Source organism: Coturnix japonica, chromosome W (assembly GCF_054131305.1).
Source record: "Coturnix japonica strain WE chromosome W, WE-NBRP24, whole genome shotgun sequence".
NCBI classification, from domain to species: domain Eukaryota; kingdom Metazoa; phylum Chordata; class Aves; order Galliformes; family Phasianidae; genus Coturnix; species Coturnix japonica.
This window is the reverse complement of record NC_140701.1, coordinates 13,218,123-13,237,932: the sequence shown is the minus strand read 5'-3', so window position 1 is coordinate 13,237,932 and position 19,810 is coordinate 13,218,123. Positions and strand designations below refer to the sequence as shown.

The following is a 19,810-nucleotide window of genomic DNA, read 5'->3' as shown; positions in this document are numbered from 1 at the left end:
CATGAGAAATTATTCTTCTTCCGTGTTACCTGATAGAGGGGGCTCACTATGTGGCTGTAGTTTGGGACATGCATTTTCCAAAAGCCCACTACTCCCAGAAAAGATTGGGCCTCTGTTTTGTTGGTGGATGGAGACATAGCAGTGATTTTGTCAATCACATCTGATGGGATGTGACGACGTCCATCTTGCCATTTTATACCTAAGAACTGGATTTCCTGGGCAGGCCCCTTCACCTTGCTGCGCGTAATGGCAAAACCAGCTTGCAAGAGAATTTGGATTATCTTTTTCCCTTTCTTGAAAACCTCTGCTGCTGTATGACCCCACACTACAATATCATCAATATACTGCAAGTGCTCAGAAGCATTACCCTGTTCCAAGACAGCTTGTATCAATCCATGGCAAATTGTTGGGCTGTGCTTCCACCCTTGAGGTAAACGGTTCCAGGTATACTGAATACCTCTCCAGGTAAAAGCAAACTGTGGCCTACATTTTGCAGCCAATGGGATGGAAAAGAAGGCATTAGCAATGTCAATGGTGGCATACCACCTAGCTTCTTTTGACTCCAATTCATACTGGAGTTCTAGCATGTCTGGTACAGCAGCACTTAATGGAGGTGTGACTTCATTCAGGCCACGGTACTCTACCGTCAGCCTCCATTCCCCACTGGTTTTACGCACTGGCCATATGGGGCTGTTAAAATGTGAGTGAGTTTTGCTAATCACTCCCTGATTTTCTAATTGGCAAATTAGCTTGTGAATGGGGAGCAATGAGTCCCTATTGGTGCGGTATTGCCATCTGTGAACCACTTTGGTGGCAATTGGTACCTCTTGGTCTTTTACCTGGAGCAACCCCACAGCAGAAAGATCATCTGACAGACCAGGTAAAGCTGACAGCTGCTTAACATTGTTTGTGTTAACAGCAGCTATCCCAAAGGCTCATCGATACAGCTTGGGATCCTTAAAATATCCCTTCCAAAGGTAATCGATTCCCAGTATACATGGAGCCTCTGGACCAGTCACAATAGGGTGTCTCTGCCAGTTATTACCAGTGAGGCTTATTTCGGCCTCCAACATAGTCAATTCTTGGGAACCCCCAGTCACTCCATGGATATATATTGGTTGTGTCCCTTGGTGACTTGAGGGCATTAGGGTGCATTGTGCACCAGTGTCCACCAAGGCTTTATATTTCTGTGGTCGAGATGTGCCAGGCCACTTAATCCACACAGTCCAATATACTCTATTGTCCCTTTTTCCCCCCTGGCTGGGGGCAGGGCCCCTCTATTGTTTACCTCGATGGCTTGCAGCAACTGGAACTTTCCCCTTCATGGAAGAGTTCACCTTGTAATTGTTTCACATTGTAATTCTTTCACTCGTGCCTGAAGTGCAGAAGTAGATGAATGACACCACTTCTTCATGTCCTCCCCATGACTACAGAGGAAAAACAACAAGGCAAGACGTGTAGTCTTATTGTTATCATTTGCTTGAATACGAGGTGTCTTATCGTTGTCATTTGCTTGAATACGAGGATGTCTCTTTTTTATGGTTGAGGGTTTCGATGATACGGGTCGAGAGGAACTCATGTTGTTTAGCTTTCTCAATAGGCGATCATGGAAATCCTGGTCTCCATCATCTGGTACCACCATGGATTCATCTACATCAGGCACGTTAGCCAATTTGTCAATAATATCACTTTGTGTTCCCTCTATTTTGTTTAATCTTTCCACTATTTTGACAATGGCTGAAGTATACAGATTAACTTCTGTAGCGCTTATAAATAATTCAAGTTCCTGAAGTCTGCTAATTAGTTCATTCACAAGGGGTTTCCTTTCCCCTTTGCCATATACTAATGCAAGTGCACAGGCATGCTTTTCTGGAGCTGCCTTTGTAATGTCACGCCACATTTGTTGTGGAACGCAGACTGTCTCGGGATCATGTAATTGGTTTGGATCGTTACGATTGAAGTGGGGGCTGTATAGCATTTCCACCAGGGCACTTTCTCTCAAAAATTGGGTACCTTTCTCTATATCGGTCCATTTCTTTTTCTCAGGCTCCAAGTCCCGTTTAAAGGGAAATGTATCTCTTACCGCTATCAACATCCGCTTCCATAGGGTGTAGGACTGATTTTGGCATGTGCCAATACCTCTGTCCGCGCGTGAGTCCCTGGAAATGCTACCCAGTTGGCGAGCTTCACTGCCATCGAGCCACGCACTTTTGGCACCATTGTCCCAGCATCGAAGTAACCAAGTGACCATATGTTCTTTTGGCTGACGTGTGAAATCCTTTCTTAGATCTCGAATTTCACTCAGTTTTAAAGATCGATCAATAATGGTCCCCCTGCACTCCTGAGTCCCCCTGCTCTCCTAACTCCCTCCGCTCTTCTAACTCCTTCTTCATTTTCTCTAACTGAGTTGAAACTCCTTTTGCCTTTCGCCCTCTTACAGGGGCAACCAACATTGTATCTGGTGTCCCTGATGGTTGGTCCAATTGGACTACATGTGCCCCCGGTGGCTGGTCAGATTGGACTACATGTGCCCCAGGTGGCTGGTCAAATTGGACTACATGTGCCCCCAGTGGCTGGTCAAATTGGACTACATGTGCCCCTGGTAGTTGGTTAAATGCATTCAGCTCACCCCGGAGGGCACATAGCTGGTTTCGGAGAGTGTTCCGCTCGAACTGTATGGCATCGAGCTCAGTCTGGAGGCTGTCGTAGTTGGACTGGAGAGTGTTGTACCCTAGCCGGAGGACGTTATGCTCGGATTGGAAAGCATTGTGCTCAGTCTGGAGAGTGTTGTGCTCAGACCGGAGGGCGTTATGCTCGGACTGAAGAGTGTTGTGCTCGGACTGCAGGGGTCGCAGTTGGTTTGGAAGGCATTGTGCTTGGGCTGGAGGATGCCGCGCTCAGACTGGAGGGCGTCATACTTGGACTGGAGAGTGTTGTACCCGGACCGGAGGGCGTTATGCTCAGACCGGAGGGCATTGTGCTCAGTCTGGAGAGTGTTGTGCTCGGTCCGGAGGGCATTGTGCTCAGTCTGGAGAGTGTTGTACTCGGACTGGAGAGTGTTGGGCTCGGACCGGAGGGTGTTGTTCTCGGACCGGAGGGCGTTATGCTCAAACTGAAGAGTGTTGTGCTCAGACTGGAGGGTGTCGCAATTGGGTTGGAAGGCATCGTGCTTGGGCTGGAGGGTGCTGCGCTCAGACTGGAGGGCGTCGTACTTGGACTGGAGAGTGTTGTACCCGGACCGGAGGGCGTTGTGCTCTGACCGGAGGATGTTACACTCAGACTGAAGGGCACTGTGCTCTGACTGGAGGGCGTTGTGCTCGGACTGGAGATTGTCGAGTTTGGATTGCTTACTCTCATTCTCGGCCCTGAGACTCTCTCTCTCAACCTCAAAATCTTCCCTCTCAGGAATGGTATTGAATAAGGCCCGATAAGCATTAGCTAGGCCCCAAGTCATTTGTGCCTCCTTAGATCTGCCTGAGCCACAACATTCCTGTCTCAAATATGCGGTCAAACACTCAGGATTCTTTAAGTGTTCAGGAGTAAAGCTCCATGACACTAAAGATGTCTGTCTTCTAAAAGTCTCTCCAAAGTCTCTCCACACTCCCTGCCACTCAAGGCAGGGAGTGTGACTTTCAAGGTCAAGCTCGCAGGTGCAGAATCGCAAACCTAAGATATCTCCTTAACAGAAAAAAAAACTTGCAGCTCTGTTAAAAGCTAAAAGAGCAACAGAAGAAAACAGAAAAACAGCAACTCAGTTTGCCCGCATTCTCCACCAAAATCTGTCACGGTCTGAACGAAAATCCACCTGCGTCCGTGACAGGGGGCCGTGGGCCCCAGAGGGGCCCTAGGCCGAAAGGAAAAAAAGTTAATTAGGAAAAGAAAACAGCGGCAACGATCTAAGGAGGCACACTTATTTACTAAATACTATATCGAAATACAGGATAACACAATATAATACAATATAATTGAAAACTGAGCAAACGAATCAAGCAAAATAGGAAAGAGAATGAGTCCCGTATCCGAGAGGCCTACTGTAAATCTAGGCGAAACGGTGAAGGCTCCCACACACTCTCCTGAACGCCAGAACTCGAAAGACCTCAGTCTAGCCTGCGACCGAGTTAATACAGTGTCCAGGTCCCATGACCTATCGTGTTGTTCTCTGGGAGATGTATTCTTCTTCTGTAAGTTGCAGATTCAGTAAAATTATACATGCTTTATATGATGTTATGCTGTGGAATACTGATAGCAAAATTACAAAAATATTAAACCATGACAAGTACATTCATTGATATTGATAACATGAACGTGAGTATGAATACTAGTATGAACACTAACTCGGCTTTCCTAAAACGTGTGGCAATCTGGGAAGACAGCCTAGATAACGGATTGAACATCATGGAGTTTGTAAGGGAATAGGCGGAGGTTCTGAATGCCTTCTTTACGTCTGTCTTTAAAAGTCAGACCACTTATCCTCAGGGTACTCCTCTCTCTGACCTGGTATCTTCTGGGGAGCACACTAACCCCCCTGTGATTCTGGAAGAAATGGTCAAGACTTACTACTCCAACTGGACTGCCACAAGTCCATGGGGCCAGATGAGATCCACCCGAGAGTGCTGAGGGAACTGGCAGAGGTGATAGCCGAGCCGCTTTCCATCATCTGTCAGCGCTCCTTGTTGACTGGTGAGTTCCCAGAAGACTGGAGGCTCACCAATGTGTTTCCCATTTACAAGAAAGGCTGTAAGGAGGATCCAGGGAACTACAGGCCTGTTAGCCTGACCTCGTTTCCAGGGAAGGTTATGGAGCAGGTTGTCTTGAGGGAGATCACGTGGCATGTGCGGGACGACTCAGGGATCAGGCCTAGCCAGCATGGGTTTACGAAGGGCAAGTTCTGTTTGACCAATCTGATCTCCTTCTATGGTCTAGTGACCCCTCAGTAAGTTCACAGATGACACCAAATTGGCTGGGAGTGTGGATCTGCCTGGAGGTAGCGAGGCCCTACAGAGGGATCTGGACAGGCTGGAGAGCTGGGCTGAAGCCAATGGGATGAGGTTCATCAAGACCAAATGCCGGGTCCTGCTCTTTGGCCACTACAACCCCAGGCGGTGCTATAGGCTTGGGCTGGAGTGGCTGGAAGACTGCGTAGAGGTAATGGACCTGGGGGTATTGATTGATGCTCAGCTGAACACGAGCCGACTGTGCCCAGGTGGCCAAGAAGGCCAACGGCATCCTGGCTTGCATCAGAAACAGTGTTGCCAGGAGGAGCAGAGAGGTGACTGTTCCCCTGTACTCAGCACTGGTGAGGCCCCACCTCGAGCGCTGTGTTCAGTTTTGGGCCCTTCACTGCCCCCCCCCAACAGGCCCCAGCCCGACCTGAGCCACGTGACAGGAAGTGCTTCCTGAAGGCGGCGGAGAGCACTTCTGGGCCATGGCGGCATGGCGGCGCGGGGCCAGTGAGCGGGGCCGGGAGGAGCAGGCTCTGTGCTGCGAACGGGGTCGGGCCTCAGTGCGGGGGCACGGAGAGGCTGTCGGGGGAGGAGCTAAGGGTAATGGGATGAAACATCAGTATAGGAAGTTCCGCACAAATGTGCGGAAGAACTTCTTTACGGTGAGGGTGACGGAGCACTGGAACAGGCTGCCCAGGGAGGTGGTGGAGTCTCCTTCTCTGGAGATATTCAAGACCAGCCTGGATGCCTACCTGTGTGATGTGGTGTAGGGAACCTGCTTTGGCAGGAGGGTTGGACTCGGTGATCTCTAGAGGTCCCTTCCAACCCCTACAACTCTGTGATTCTGTGATCCCATCGTGGAGCCGCATTAGAAGCAGACGTTGATGTCTTGTGGCGGGAGCAATGGCAGTGGAAGCGCTGAAGCAGTGTTGGTTAAGCAAGGCTCACTCCTCTGTCTGCAACAGGTGGGCTTTCTGCGCGCTTTATTTCTGTGGCCGTAGAATTTCCCTCTTTCTTAAGATCTGATCTGCGAAGGATTTTTAACCGAAACAAATATGGAACTTTCCAAGTGGACGTAGTCATTTCTTGGTAAGCTAGCACTCCTACTTATCTTCACTAGTAGCACTTGACCTCGATTTTACCTTGTTGTGGATAATGACTGAGATTTCTGGGGAGGATATTAGATATTAGATGAATACAGCTCTGCATTTTTTTCTTCCTCCAAACAGCAAGGCACTGCTGTGCTCTCATTAATATCAACAGTGAGTAGATGCTGCCTCCTGTTGGAGCCTAAAATGCTTTCCATAGTTGAGTGGTTGGAAACATAGGGTTTTAACTTAAAATTGTTTGCGCAGAGTGAAGGTTGGGAATACAATTATAATACAGTTATGCAGTGCTCTATCCCCAGAACTTTCCAGCATTTTTCTTAACACTGCTTACGGTTCATTTCAAAACAAACTAACAAAGATGAACTTGGGTTAGCGTAGCCCGTTTTAAATGATCCTTCTGTGTCTTTTCCAGGCTGGTAGCAGAATGGAGACTTTCCTGAGGCACTGAGGAACAGACACAAGCTTCTTTTGAAGGCTTCAATGAAATTCTGCCCCAGCAGTATCTGCGGTCCTTTGATGCTAAGGAGCTGGAGGTAAAGGGTGCTTTGACTATTGCCAGATCCAGGCTGCTACACGTAATACTTGAATTTCAGTCAGAGTCTGAAGAGCAGAGTTCATTAAGGCTGGCGGTTCTGCTTTAAGGATGTGTGAGAGAAGCCTTATGTATCTGTTAATATTTGGTTACTGTGTTGTTCTTCACTTTCTTCTTTGCAACCAACTTAGACACATTTCTAACGTTAAGATTCTGCCAGCATAAATTTTTTGGCTAACAGTGTTTTTGTAATCCTTGACCATGTGATTTGCGTGTGTCTAAAGAGTGAGCAATTGGAAAGCAAGGGAGATAAGAACCAAATATCAGCAGATGATAAAATTACAGAGTGGAGCAGGTTTTAGCTGCTTTTGGTCTCTGCAAATCATACTCTACAGCAGAACATCGTATTTCTAGCACAGAATGGTACGGTTAGGCAAAGGCAAAGTATACATTGTTAGTTTGAATGTCTGAATACAAAGATTTTCATGACTGGTTTTTCTCTTTTGTGCCCTCTCCACATTTTCTGTGTGAGCGGATGTTATTATTTGCTGTGGAAGTTTGAGAGTTTAATATTAAAAACGAGTGTAGTGTGATTGCAGGTGCTTTGAAGTACAGTAGTATTTCAGTACAATAGTCTTGCTGTAGAAGCAAAGTAGTAGGTTGTAGTTTTCATGTCTCCATGTGGGTGCCCCAGCCCCAAGGGGGGATTCCCTTATGAAAGGAGGGGGAGGATGAAGGAGGCTGAGGGCCCTTTGCTCAGGGCCGGCTCCTCTGTGCCCTCTTGCTGGCTGCTGAGAGAGAGAAGGGCTGCCTGCTGGGCACAGGGAGCGCCTTGTAGCTCCCGTGCTGTGCCCTGCCCTCCAGCCCCCTCTTCATCCTATGTGGAATGACACTCCCAGCAGCACAGGTGCCATTTTGGAATTTTCCCCATGTCACAGCTCTCACCTTGGTTGCTGCTGCCCCACCCGGCTCACTCACCTCTGAGAGTTCTGGGCAGGTAGCAGCCATGTCCAGCACAAAGCGAGGGAGAGAGGATCGTAGTGAGGTTTTAAGTGGGAAGAAGGAGCTGGGGGCCCCAGAACCGAAGAGGAGGAGGGGGCCCGCCATTACCATCAAGTGGAAGAAGGGGAAAGGAGCCCGCTTCCATCGTGCCTGGACCAGCCCTGTGACCACCACCCATGAGGAGCCGATGGAGGTGGATCCCCCTCCAGAGGAACCGATGGAGGTGGATCCCCCTCCAGATTAGCCAATGGAGGTGGATCCACCCACGGCATAGCTGGCCTGGCACCACACCACCGTGCCAGGCCCCGCTTTGGCATGGTCACAGCTTCACCATCCCTGGTCCAGGCACTCGGCTCCTTTCCTGCTGCGCGGCCCCTGCCCCCAGCGTTTGCTGGGTGGCATTATTTAACATCATCTTCTCTTCCATCTTGTTGCTCTTCCTGTTCTGTGGGCCCCCTGTTCTTTCTTCTCCCTGTTGGAGTTAGGTGCTTGTTCTGTTCTTTGTTGTTGATGGTAGCGTTAGGTTAGTGTTAGTGTTCAGTTTAGTTTTAGCGTTAGGCATAGGTTCCTGTTTGTTCTTTAGAGTTAGGTATAGGTTCCTGTTGTTATTTTAGAGTTAGGTATATGTTCCTTTTGTTATTTTAGAGTTAGGCATAGGTTAGTGTTCGTACTGTAGAGTCAGGCATTGGCTGCTACACTGAAGTAAAAGTAACCGCTGCTCTTTGGGTAAGCACACAGCTGGTTGCTCACTCCAAGCAATGAGTGCGACTGCCCTGAGAGCGGAGGTTTGATGACATCTGCGATGAACTGAATTTCCCTCTTGGGACTTTTCCTTTGCAGAACATGGAGGAGCAGAGTGTGAGTGGCTGAGAAATGGAGCTGGGACTCAGGAGAGCAACACGTGGCTGTGTCCCAGAGCTCCCAAAGTGTGGCCACTGCAAGGTAGGCGTGCCTTACCATAAGCGTAGTTCAAGCACAGCTCCTGGCACTGTCTGCAACAGATCTTGTGCTTTCTTTCATCGCTGGTGATGTGCAGCACAGCCACGGCACGGCCCTCAGTACGTACCCGAGGAGCGTGAAAAGGTAGGTGGTGAATTTTCATCTTCCTAACGCTAGGATTAGGAATGGTGAGCATTCCTAAAAGAGTGGCCATGAAGGTGTGATCTGCCTCGGAGAGAAGTTGATTCTCGCCTCTTCAGCTTTTCTCTTCTTTTCTGTCCACCTGTCCTTTCCAGCTCCTCCTCCCCTCAGCTGCAAGTGGGGCAGTGCTTGAGTGTGAGGACTCTTCCTTGCAGGCGGTTACAGACAATGCAGATGTGAGTTTCGTGTCCTTCCTAGTTCTTGGGTCAGTAGCCCAAGGATATCTTCAGAACAGCTCTCTAAGTCAGCCTGTGCCGGCAGTGTGCATGAGAGAAATAGTGCCTCTTTTTTCCCTCTCGCAGCAAGTTGCCTCCATAAGAGCAGTAGAGCAGCAGGCTGTCTGCGCTATGGCTGCTGAACGGCATTTCTGGCCATCTGAGATCCCTGAGCCCACGCTAATGAAGGACATGCTGCGCCACAGACTCTTTTACGGAGCCGTTTTGCAGCTTCTCTGTGCTGGCCATCATGCTGCCAGTTTCCAAGTCCCCAAAGGCAGTAAGTGGTGCTCTCACGGGCTGAGAGAAAGGCACGGGCAACCGGCTGGGAGGGAACCATCTGTAGCTGTTGCCAGCAGCCTGGAGGTGCCAGCTCGTCTTATCCTGCAGCTGCTTCTGCGCCCTATGAGCTGCCAGGCAGAGGGTCCACCTGCCCATGCAGGGACCGCTTTGTAGGAAAGGGTTTTAGATTCTGGTTTGCATGGGATTTGGGGAATGAGACAGATGTGGAGTTTCTTGTGTGCCCGACTGTCAGGAAGGCGGTTCCCAGTTCTGGCAGCCCAACATGCCCAGGAAGGTGACTTGAGCTCCCAAAGCAAGCCATCAGCCAGTTGTTAGCTGAGAAGGTTTCCTGAGTGTTTCCTAATTGATTCTTGTAGGACTCAGAGAGTTTGGGGACTGAGACTTGGGAGAGAGTGAAGAAAGCCGAGGCAAGCGCTGCTCAGCTGAGGAAGAAAGCCGAGAAGGAAAGCAGAAAGCAACGATGAGGGCTTGAGCAAGAATCCACGAGGGACAGCAGAACAACCTGCAACGCTTCCTCGGAGGTGGCACCAAAGGCAGCTGACTGAACAGTCCGGTTTTTCGGCATGGCCGTGCTTTCCCTGTCATGGACGGTGCAGAGGAGGGAAGGGAACTGGAAGGGAAGGGCTTGTGCTGCTTTAGAAGCAAAGAGGTCTTCACCTGTGCAGGACTTGATATATGGCAGGAGCTGCAGACACTGCGTTCCTTCAGGATGTGTCTTTTGAGGGCCAGGGCCAGTGTAGGGTTAGGTTGAATTAGGGCTGGCTGGGACTGGAGTGGGAGGAGGTGATGTAGCCCCATGGTCAGGCTTCTCCTTGGGTCTGACTGGAGGCTGAGAGACTGATTGCTAAGTGGAAATCCTGGGCACCGGGGTTTCATTTTGGGGTGGGGGCGGGGTAATAAATAGAAGCCAAGTCCTTTTGTACGCAATAAAAGCGAACCAAACTTTCTAAAACTGGTGCTGCCTCTTTCAGTAGCTGGTCAGAACGTCCCTCGCTCGGGCCGGCTATCACAGGGCGATGAAGCAGTCAGCTCCACGTCTCTCCCTTGACATGGTGCAGGTATTCCCCTGTTTCCTTGTTGGTCTTCCCAACTGGTGGTCTTTCAGCCAACCTGTAAGTGCTGGTGACAGGCTGTGAGCATCTCCTTGCTCTCTGAGGACCAATAGAAAGAAACCAGAGGAGGGGAAGCAGCCCAGAAGGAAGAAGGGTGTCCCCGTGCTCAGCCCCTTGAGTTGGCCTCTCTCCCCTGATGGCTCTCTCAGCTTCTGATGCACCATGTGTTGCTGTTTGCCCTGGGAAGCCCAGCTGAACGCGTGCAGCCGTGGTCTGATAGTCTGATAGCCTCCCCTTGAGTTCAAGTGTGGGTGGGATGGTGTGAATTGCAGCGCTGGGAGTGGGGAGGAGGGAGCTCCGGGCTGCGTGTTGGTTGTAGTGCGTGTGCTGCCTTGTGTGTGGGTGAAGTACCGTGTGTGACTGATGCTGGCGGTGCTGGCTGCGCGTTGCTCGGCTCGGGGCCCACAGCAGCATGGACACAACCTGCACCGCCACCTCAGGCCGGGCCTGATGGGGAGGAACGGCGCTGTGCGGTGCCACCGGGATGCGGGGCGGGGCGGGCTCACTTGGCAGCTGCTGGGAGCCGTGGGGTGATGGGGGCGGCCGGCACCACCTGGAGCCATGCAGGGGAGGCCGGGGTGCTGCCCTGCCGCGTTGGGCTGTGTGCCCGCAGGACGGACCTGTGGCTCCGAGCTGTTGGGCCGCGACAGGAACGTTGGGAGAAAAGGCCGCGTTTGTTCCCGGCTCTTTCAGTGCCATGTCCTGCGGAACACGGAACGGCCTTTGAGTTGTAAATCTGCGGGAGGATGATTCCCGTTGGCATTGCTGGACAGCAGGTGGTGATACCGTCATGTTCAGTGTGTGTGGCAATGGAGATGTGAGCTGTATGTGGAGAACTGAAGCAGTTCATGAAGACACGCAGCGCTGTGGGATCATGGCTCACACGTTCTAGATGAATCCTGTAACTGATGTGCAGCTTGTGTCTTCATTAGCTTATGTAGGAGTCTGACAGGAAGAGGTTTTGCTCTCCTTTCACAAAGCTCATCTCTTTTCCAGTTGCTGTGTGTCTCTTGTTGGGATTGAGGTTCTGTTTGGTGCTCGGGTTCGGTACGTGATGTTTTTCTGGGTGATGTTTTGTTGGCCCGGTGAATGGCAGAAGCGCAGTGAGGTGTCGGGGAGGAGTTTCCTCTGTGTGCAGCTCCAGGAGATTTCCCTATACAAACAGCAGCGAGCTGCCAGGGCAGCTCCCCCTCCCCTGGAAGCTCCTCCCTCCTTGGAGTCAGGTTACTGCTGGTTGGTAGGGGAGATTTAGGGTCAGTGAAGTTCTGTGTAGATTCTTCTTTGCACCCAAGCACTCGTTGAGGTGTGATTCAGTGTTTGACAACTTTGGGCTTAGATGCATCTACAGGGAAGGCAGGAAATTATTTCAGATGGAACAGCGTGTCACTATTATCCCTCAGCGTTTTCACAACCTGTAGTTATCTGTTTGGGTTTTTTTTCCTCTTTCTTTGTCTTCCACATGGAAGCAGTCCAGCATTCAGAAGGAATCAAGGGCTCAAAGTGATTAAACTCAGCTTTTATCTGTATAGGATAAAAACTGCTTTGTCAAGACAAGCTCAGGTGGTGCTGTCTGATCACAGCAGCAGTCTGTGTTACTCTGAACTACTTACATTCCCAAAGCCCTGTGGAAGGTTTGCTGGCAGTTCTTAGGCTGAGCTGATGCTTTGTTTTTCACTGACATAAATCACCTCTCCCAGCTGGGGGACATGGGCAAATGCAGCCCTGTTGGCCAGGTGCCCCCGGTAGCTCTGGCCTTTCCCCCAACTTCAGCTGATCCTTTTGTTCTGTGCCAGGTCTTGCAGGATCTGAAATGTGTAGCACGTCTCTGTTTCCTTTTCAGGAAATCACAAACCTCCAAACTGATGCTTTCAGTCATCTTTTCTTTTATTTTTTGGAGGAGTTGATTTTCCAAAGTAGTGAACCCTACACCAATAATAATCCAAAGTAAAGAGCGTAGATCACTTCTTCCTTTCATTTTTTATGCTTTTAATTCCTCTTAGCATCGGTTTGATAAAAGGGAGGGTAGTTTTGCATGTAGAATGTGCATTGTTCTGTTTTGTTCATGAATTCCATTTGTGTGTATGCAGATTTTGCTGCATGCCTGTGCCATAGCAGTCTAAGAAGTCTTTCCACTGTGAGCCAGCAATAAGGAGCTCATCTGCGGGGCTGCAGGAAGGTGGGAAGGAGAGGACAAGATTGAAAGAGAGTTCCAAGTTTGCGCAAGATTGTAATCACAAATAACTGAAGATTGCTCTGAAAGATCATAGAATCACAGAATGGCATGGGTTGAAGTAAGCCTAAGGATCATCACGTTCCAACCTCCTGCCACGGGCAGCACCACCAACCTCCAGATCTGGTACTAGACCAGGCTGCCCAGGGCTCCATCCAATGTGGTTTTGAACACCTGCAGGGATGGGGTATTCACAGCCTCTCTGGGCAGCTGTTCCAGCACCTCACTGCTCTCTCTGTAAAGAACTTACCCCTGAAATCCAAAATGGATGGAAACCAACTAAAAAGACCAAGGCAGAGAAAATAGTACTGAAGTACGCAGTGCTTTATGGAAAGGTGTAGGCAGTGTCTGTTTGCATCATCTTTGCGCATCTTTACTTTCAGGCACGCTGTTGTTGAAGGCAAAGAGCAGCTGTGATCTTTTGATTTGTGCTTTCTGTTTTTGCAGGCTGAGGTAGAAGAAATGCTGAAGCGAATTCAGAGCCAGAAAGGAGTGCAAGGAATCATTGTTGTTAATTCTGAAGGTATTGTCAGTCTGTTTTCTGAGATCATGACTTACACCACTCGTGCACTTCAGGGAATAGTGGTTGCACTGTTTCCAGTTGGCGTCTCTGTTTAGCAAAGATTTTCCTGTAGTTCTGTCCAGCTTGTTAAAATTGTGTGATTGTCAGTTTAAACCAAGTGTTTTCTAGAAATAACCCTTAGAAAACATGACAGATATTCCCACACCCCCTAAGCACTTATTTTTATTTATCTTTTTATACATTTCAAATGAATAATTGATAAAGCAAAAGTAAACCACTGATGCTAGTAGAGTTAAGTGGTTATTCTCACCTTCATCTATGGTTTCAGAACTTATCCTCTCTGTCTTATTTCTGCTCGTACTCTTCTTTTAAGGTTTAAAAAGAGCACTCCTGATCCCATTCCTGTTTTAGCTCTCTAACACATACTCAGGTTCAGTGGCCACTGCAGTTGGATATGGTGATACCCAGAGGCAGTTGCTTTAAAAGCTGCGTTACTGACTCTTGCTGTCCTCATGGTGGCTTCTTGCAGGTATTCCTATCAAACGTGCTATGGACAACATCACAACCATTCAGTACACTGGCCTAATGCACAGCTTCAGCTTCATCATGAAGGCGAGGAGCACCGTGCGAGACATTGATCCCCAAAATGACCTCACATTCCTGCGGATCCGCTCCAAGAAAAATGAAATCATGGTTGTTCCAGGTAAGAGGAAGTAGACTGAAAGCAGATATCTGAGCATCCAGCAGATACTTCTCTTGTGAGGTCTGTCAAAGTCACTTGTTTTTTCTGCGGTAGAGACATTGTGAGCCAGAGAAATGAGTTCTGTGTGCTGCTTTTATTCCTGTTACCTACTCTGTTCTTTTCCAAAGGCTTTGTCCTTTGTTGCTTTCTTCAGTTGGAAACTTTTATCACTTTTTAGTTTAGTTTGCTTTTTCATGCTTGTCTCGCTCCAATTTGTAGGAGGGAGGCAAGGTTCTTTGATATGTGTATACCCGGCGTGAGATTAAGAAGCAACGGTTCAAATGTTGGTCCAACCAGTTTATTAAAGTCCTAGCCGTTTTTAGGGAGATGGGGAAGGGAAGGTAGGCGATAGAGAAAGTAGGAAATATAAGCAAGGAGTCTTTGCAGATAGCAAAAGAGATATAGTCACCACCGTGGGTCCAGCGAGGTACACAGTAGGTCCGACGATCTCAGGAACTCGTCTAAACGCCGCAGGGGATGGGAGACAGCCAGGGAGCTCCGCAGCAAGCCGGTCCCGGGGATTCTTCCGACGAAGTTTCCCCCTTAGGGAATTCTCCGTCAAAGGTGTCTTTGGGAGTTTGTCTCCAAAGTCCCCAGTTTAGCGAGGGCCTTTTATCCCCCATTTCGGTGGGGGTTTTTCTTTGTAAAATGATTTAAAACTAACTTTTCTGACATTCCTGTCCCACAGATAAGCCAGCAAGGGTTGGAGGTCTCTGTTGCCAGACACAAGATTTACCACCTTCTGCAGGGGTCTGCTCCTCCCAGCAGCACCCCTGGAAAAGACTGCTTGTCTTGTTCCTGCTTATCTTTGCAGTCCTAAGCAGGGATGGCACGATAACACCCACCATTCACCCTCCTGGATAGTTAGCAGTTGCCTGTCAGAGTCTTATCATCAGAAAGGCCTCACGAAAGCAAACTTTGAGACAATAAAAGAAAAACAGTTCTGTCTTTCACACCACCCCGTGGCTCAAAGGTTGCTTGAAATTGATGCGCAAATGACCATTCACGGTGGTGAGGAAATAAAAAAAAAGTAAGCATAAGGGAAAAGAGGGATAGGTGATATGGGGGAATTAAATGTTAACAATCATCATCATTCAATCAAAACCTTGATTGATAATGCACTAACTAAACATGAGGTTACATGTAAGGTCATAATTTTTTGAGTTGACATATACACACTGATTCCAGCTTTCATTTTAGACAATTCTATGAATGGAAATTTCAAAGCTAATGTATTATTACTTATCAACAACTATGAGGTAGCAAACCACCAAAAGAAGACAGAAGGAACACAATAGCGGTGAATGTGATAGGCAGTGCCTGCAGGGCGTCCCCTGCTTCAAAGTGCACTTTGCCTTTCTCACCCATCACAGATTCTCTCCTGTTTTAATTCTTGCTAGAGATTGCAAGGTTTTTTCACATGTGCTCCATATCCGCATGGCCAGTGCATGATACAGAGCCCAGGTGGAACACCTGCTCTTAAAAGATAACAAACCACTATATTAGATCTCTCTACAATACAAACTACTCAGAAAAGTTATTTAGAGCTACAGTTACTTATTCCTATTGTTTGTTACTTGCTTTACCCATAGCTTCCTTTATTTAATTGGTAAACTTTTTCTTGTTGACCTACTCCTACTATTGTTACAAAAATCATCTAAGGGTAGTAATTCTTGATGCAGTACAGAGTGAGATGCACCCGTATCTACCAGAAAACAAACATCTTTACACTGCTATGTGCATGTTGCATTCAGTCCACTGGGGGCAAAACTCATCCTGGGATCTTCAGGTCCTGCTCTAGTGCAGCTGCTATTATTCTTCCCAATTCTTTCATTACAATCCCTCTTTCTATACAATTTCCAAGCTCCATCCACATACCCTCAATTATACTTCTGTATCATTAACAGTTCTTATACCATCAAAGCAGTTTGTCCCATTCCCTTCAGAACCCACAGATCAAACAACACAGTCCTTCAGTTTTCACAACACCCTTAGTACCATATAACTTTCCTTTAGCAATCCATACTTACATATACCATAAACATTTAAAAATCACAAAGACAGTGACAATAACCAATAGTATCAAATAAACAAGTAAAACAAATAAATAGGGGTATTTGTGTCAGCTGCTGTCCACTTGAGCATTTCCAAAGCAGTTCAATTACTGAGAGATATAAATACTAGTTTGGCAAGTTAGAGTACTGTTATAGTTTACCGAACTTTTCACAGAACAGTGTGTGGGATACCCCACATATAAACCATAAGAGGGATAATCCCAGAAACATACACATCTCTTATCAAAACTTAGACATTTTCCAACAACCATGTTTTGTATGGAACTCCTTGACTGATGTGACACTGAAAAACATCAGTGCAAAGGGTTTTAAAATAGATTTCATTTTTTACCACATCTAACAGATATTAGATAGGTCCCTTGGCTCATTTCCCAATTTGTTAGGAATTTGGAAACACTATGGAGGAGTTACATGCAAACCACAATCAGTTTGACAAAAAGGGGTAAAGGAAGGGATCAGAAGGAACGGTTATCACTGTGCAGAAAGTACCAGAAATCCAGAATGACCTGAAAAAGAAACTATGAACCAAATTGTGAAGTTTTAACAGATCCAAGGACTGATAGCAATCACAATCCACAACAACAAACAAAAGCATAATACTATTGCAACCAAAATATGTAATAAGAGAGGTAAATTCAGAATTCTAGCACAATCACATCTTCAATTTTTCTGTCACAAAACACAAATGGTTAAAGTCAGCTATCAGTCATTCTGTTCAGTGAAGGTCCCACGGGGATCTTCTGTAAAATAAAACAAAACAACAACTTGCCCTTTTGGGGCTTTGTTAATACAATTAAAAAATGAGAGAACAATCCATCGAGGAGTATATTTTACATTCCTTTTTCGGGGTGTCCTTAGCCTTCTAAGGATATTTGTTAAGGGATTTCATTAAGGTTAGGGAAACGCCTCATGTTAGCTGAGTCAGTGGACACAGGCTGGCCAGGGAGATAATTGTTTGCCTAGCTTATCAACAACTGGATTGTGACTCACAGGGGCAATTGGCAGGAGTGGGGAAGCCTTGGGACAGAAGGTGTTAAATCGAGGATCTCCTTTTGTTGTGAGCTTTCTAATAAACATCCACCCTTCACTGCCTTCCCCCCCCCCCACCTCCCACTCATCTGGGGGAGGGGGTGAAAGCATCAGCTTTCCTTGAGCTTTTGTTCTGGCCACAAGTTAACTAATTTCTCTAACCTGACTGTGGGTAATCCATTCATCAAATCTCGTGGAACACCCTTTTGCCAGCCCAATGTCCAGAGACGATTACGTTTATGATCAATATTTTGCCTACCCGTTCTTACTGGCAGTGAGACCCTTACAGTTCCACTGAGCTTTGGACTAGGTGGTCTAGGAGCAAGGGTGGTTGCTGCGAGCCTTACTTCCTCTGGTTCAGATATACTGGAAGAAGCCACAGGCCCATATTTCCTTTCATAATTAATCAACTCTTGGGCAACCTCCCCCCATGTCCATACTTTATATCCCGACTGCAAATGGTTAGAGGTTACAACTCCTAATGCTGCCCGGGTTCTTTCTCCCTGAGGCACAGCCTGTACCTTTCCTTGCAGTTGTATGCCTATAGGTTTCAGTGATTCTGGAAGCCCCCTGATTAAAGGAGTCATCCATTCAGGATCAACAGGCATCATCATAGGTGATTCATGATGTGGCTGCAGTTTTCTATCATACATCATTTGCAGACAAGCAGCTTTTTGAACACTTTCAACCAATTGATCAACTGTCCCATTAATAGCAAGCGGGTCTCCCCTTTCTAAAGGGTTAAGACCACCTGCCCAATAGGCAGCCCTCTGCGTTAGGGACCAAGGAGCACGGTTGTTACCAGTAGTTAAAAATACTCCAGGCCCCCAATAACCTTCAGCTTCCTTTTCAGTTAACAGTATTTGGTCTCCACCAGTGAGACTAACCCTCCACACATATTCCGTCTCTGATTCCTTTGGAGAGCGGCTAAAATCCTTTTTCAGTTTTGCCAGTTCAGTGGCAGAGAAGGGAATTTCTTTAACATTCATTTGAGGGTCCAGATCCTCACTGTTATCAAATGTATATTCAGTTTTTATCAAAGGACGCAACTGGGCTGGCGAGTCCTCTAATTTGCCAAGCCCTTCCTTTATTCCTTGTAGTTCCTTCTGAGGAAAAGTTTTCTCTTGAGGCAAATTATGGACAGCAGTATTGCTAGTATTCTTATATGTTAATAGTTCCTTAAAAGCCATTTGCAACAAGACTGTATTATGTTGCTCTCTTTGTAATTGTTCCTCAAGGTTCACTATTTGATTCTGCAGAGTTTTTACCAATTCTTGCATTACTTTAACTGATTCCTGTAATGCTTGTATGGTTTGGGTTTCTGCCGAATGCTTTTCATCTCGGAACTCCACGGCAGCTTTTAAAGCAGCACCGAGTACCGCACAAATAAACGATTTTCCTTTCCCGGCTCGAGTATGAGCCTCATATTGTAAAACGCGAATGCGGTCGGAAACACTCTGCAAGTTATGCCAGTTTTGTCGTGCCCAATCCACCCCTGATAAAGAGGGCCGAGCACCATGCTTTTCTAAAAGGTCAAATAGCACATTTTCACTTTTCGTAGTGGCAATACTTTCACTCATTTCTCAATACCCTAAAAGATCTACACTAAGGGAAGAAATGGTACACTTAACTCCTTACCCCTCCCTAGGGAGGCACGTACCTATCAAACAAATGCAAATGCTACAATCATTCCTCCTTTTCACAAAAGACAAAGAAGCCCAATCAACACTTACAAAGAAAGTGTAAACGCCTAAATCGCTCCTGGCTACCCTGTCAGGCCAGAAAAACTTCAAGCTTAAAGCCACACAAGTTACAAAACACTTCTAGGTTTCTCAGAAAGGAATAAACTTCTTGGAGAGGCACAAACGTCAAAAAATTACTTCCTCACTTCCCCAAGAGGTGCACACACAAAACTTTCAAATTCCAAAATACGTTACTAGATACTTAAACCACAAAAATGCGAAATAGTCTTCCCGAGGAGGCAAACACGTATAAAACAAAAGTAAATAGTCAAAATTAATTCATACGTCCCCGAGAGGTAAACACATAAGCAGTAAAGTTTCAGAATATGGAGCGGTCTTCCTGGAGAGGTGATCACATTTAAGTTAACAAAATTGTCGCTCCTTGCAAAACCAGGAGGTACATACAGAAAAATTTTGGAGTTTTTGGAAGGACAACACTCTCACGGCGGGCATCCTGCCGACTACGCCAATAAAAATGTCTCGCTCCAATTTGTAGGAGGGAGGCAAGGTTCTTTGATATGTGTATACCCGGCGTGAGATTAAGAAGCAACGGTTCAAATGTTGGTCCAACCAGTTTATTAACGTCCTAGCCGTTTTTAGGGAGATGGGGAAGGGAAGGTAGGCGATAGAGAAAGTAGGAAATATAAGCAAGGAGTCTTTGCAGATAGCAAAAGAGATATAGTCACCACCGTGGGTCCAGCGAGGTACACAGTAGGTCCGACGATCTCAGGAACTCGTCTAATCGCCGCAGGGGATGGGAGACAGCCAGGGAGCTCCGCAGCAAGCCGGTCCCGGGGATTCTTCCGACGAAGTTTCCCCCTTAGGGAATTCTCCGTCAAAGGTGTCTTTGGGAGTTTGTCTCCAAAGTCCCCAGTTTAGCGAGGGCCTTTTATCCCCCATTTCGGTGGGGTTTTTTCTTTGTAAAATGATTTAAAACTAACTTTTCTGACATTCCTGTCCCACAGATAAGCCAGCAAGGGTTGGAGGTCTCTGTTGCCAGACACAAGATTTACCACCTTCTGCAGGGGTCTGCTCCTCCCAGCAGCACCCCTGGAAAAGACTGCTTGTCTTGTTCCTGCTTATCTTTGCAGTCCTAAGCAGGGATGGCACGAT

The 19,810-nt window shown here is 47.3% G+C and overlaps 1 protein-coding gene across 1 annotated transcript in view; it reads right to left on the bottom strand.

The window, feature by feature from the left end:
* The window catches only part of LOC146754532 (uncharacterized), a 336,576-nt gene extending 316,980 nt beyond the window's left edge, over nucleotides 1-19,596 (bottom strand). The window contains exon 1 of the mRNA XM_085527663.1: nucleotides 14,957-19,596. Within this exon, the coding sequence (XP_085383789.1) occupies nucleotides 17,066-18,535 (1,470 nt within the window). The 5' untranslated portion in view covers nucleotides 18,536-19,596 and the 3' untranslated portion in view covers nucleotides 14,957-17,065. The remainder of the gene's footprint in view (nucleotides 1-14,956) is intronic.
* Between the last annotated feature and the right edge of the window lie 214 nt (nucleotides 19,597-19,810).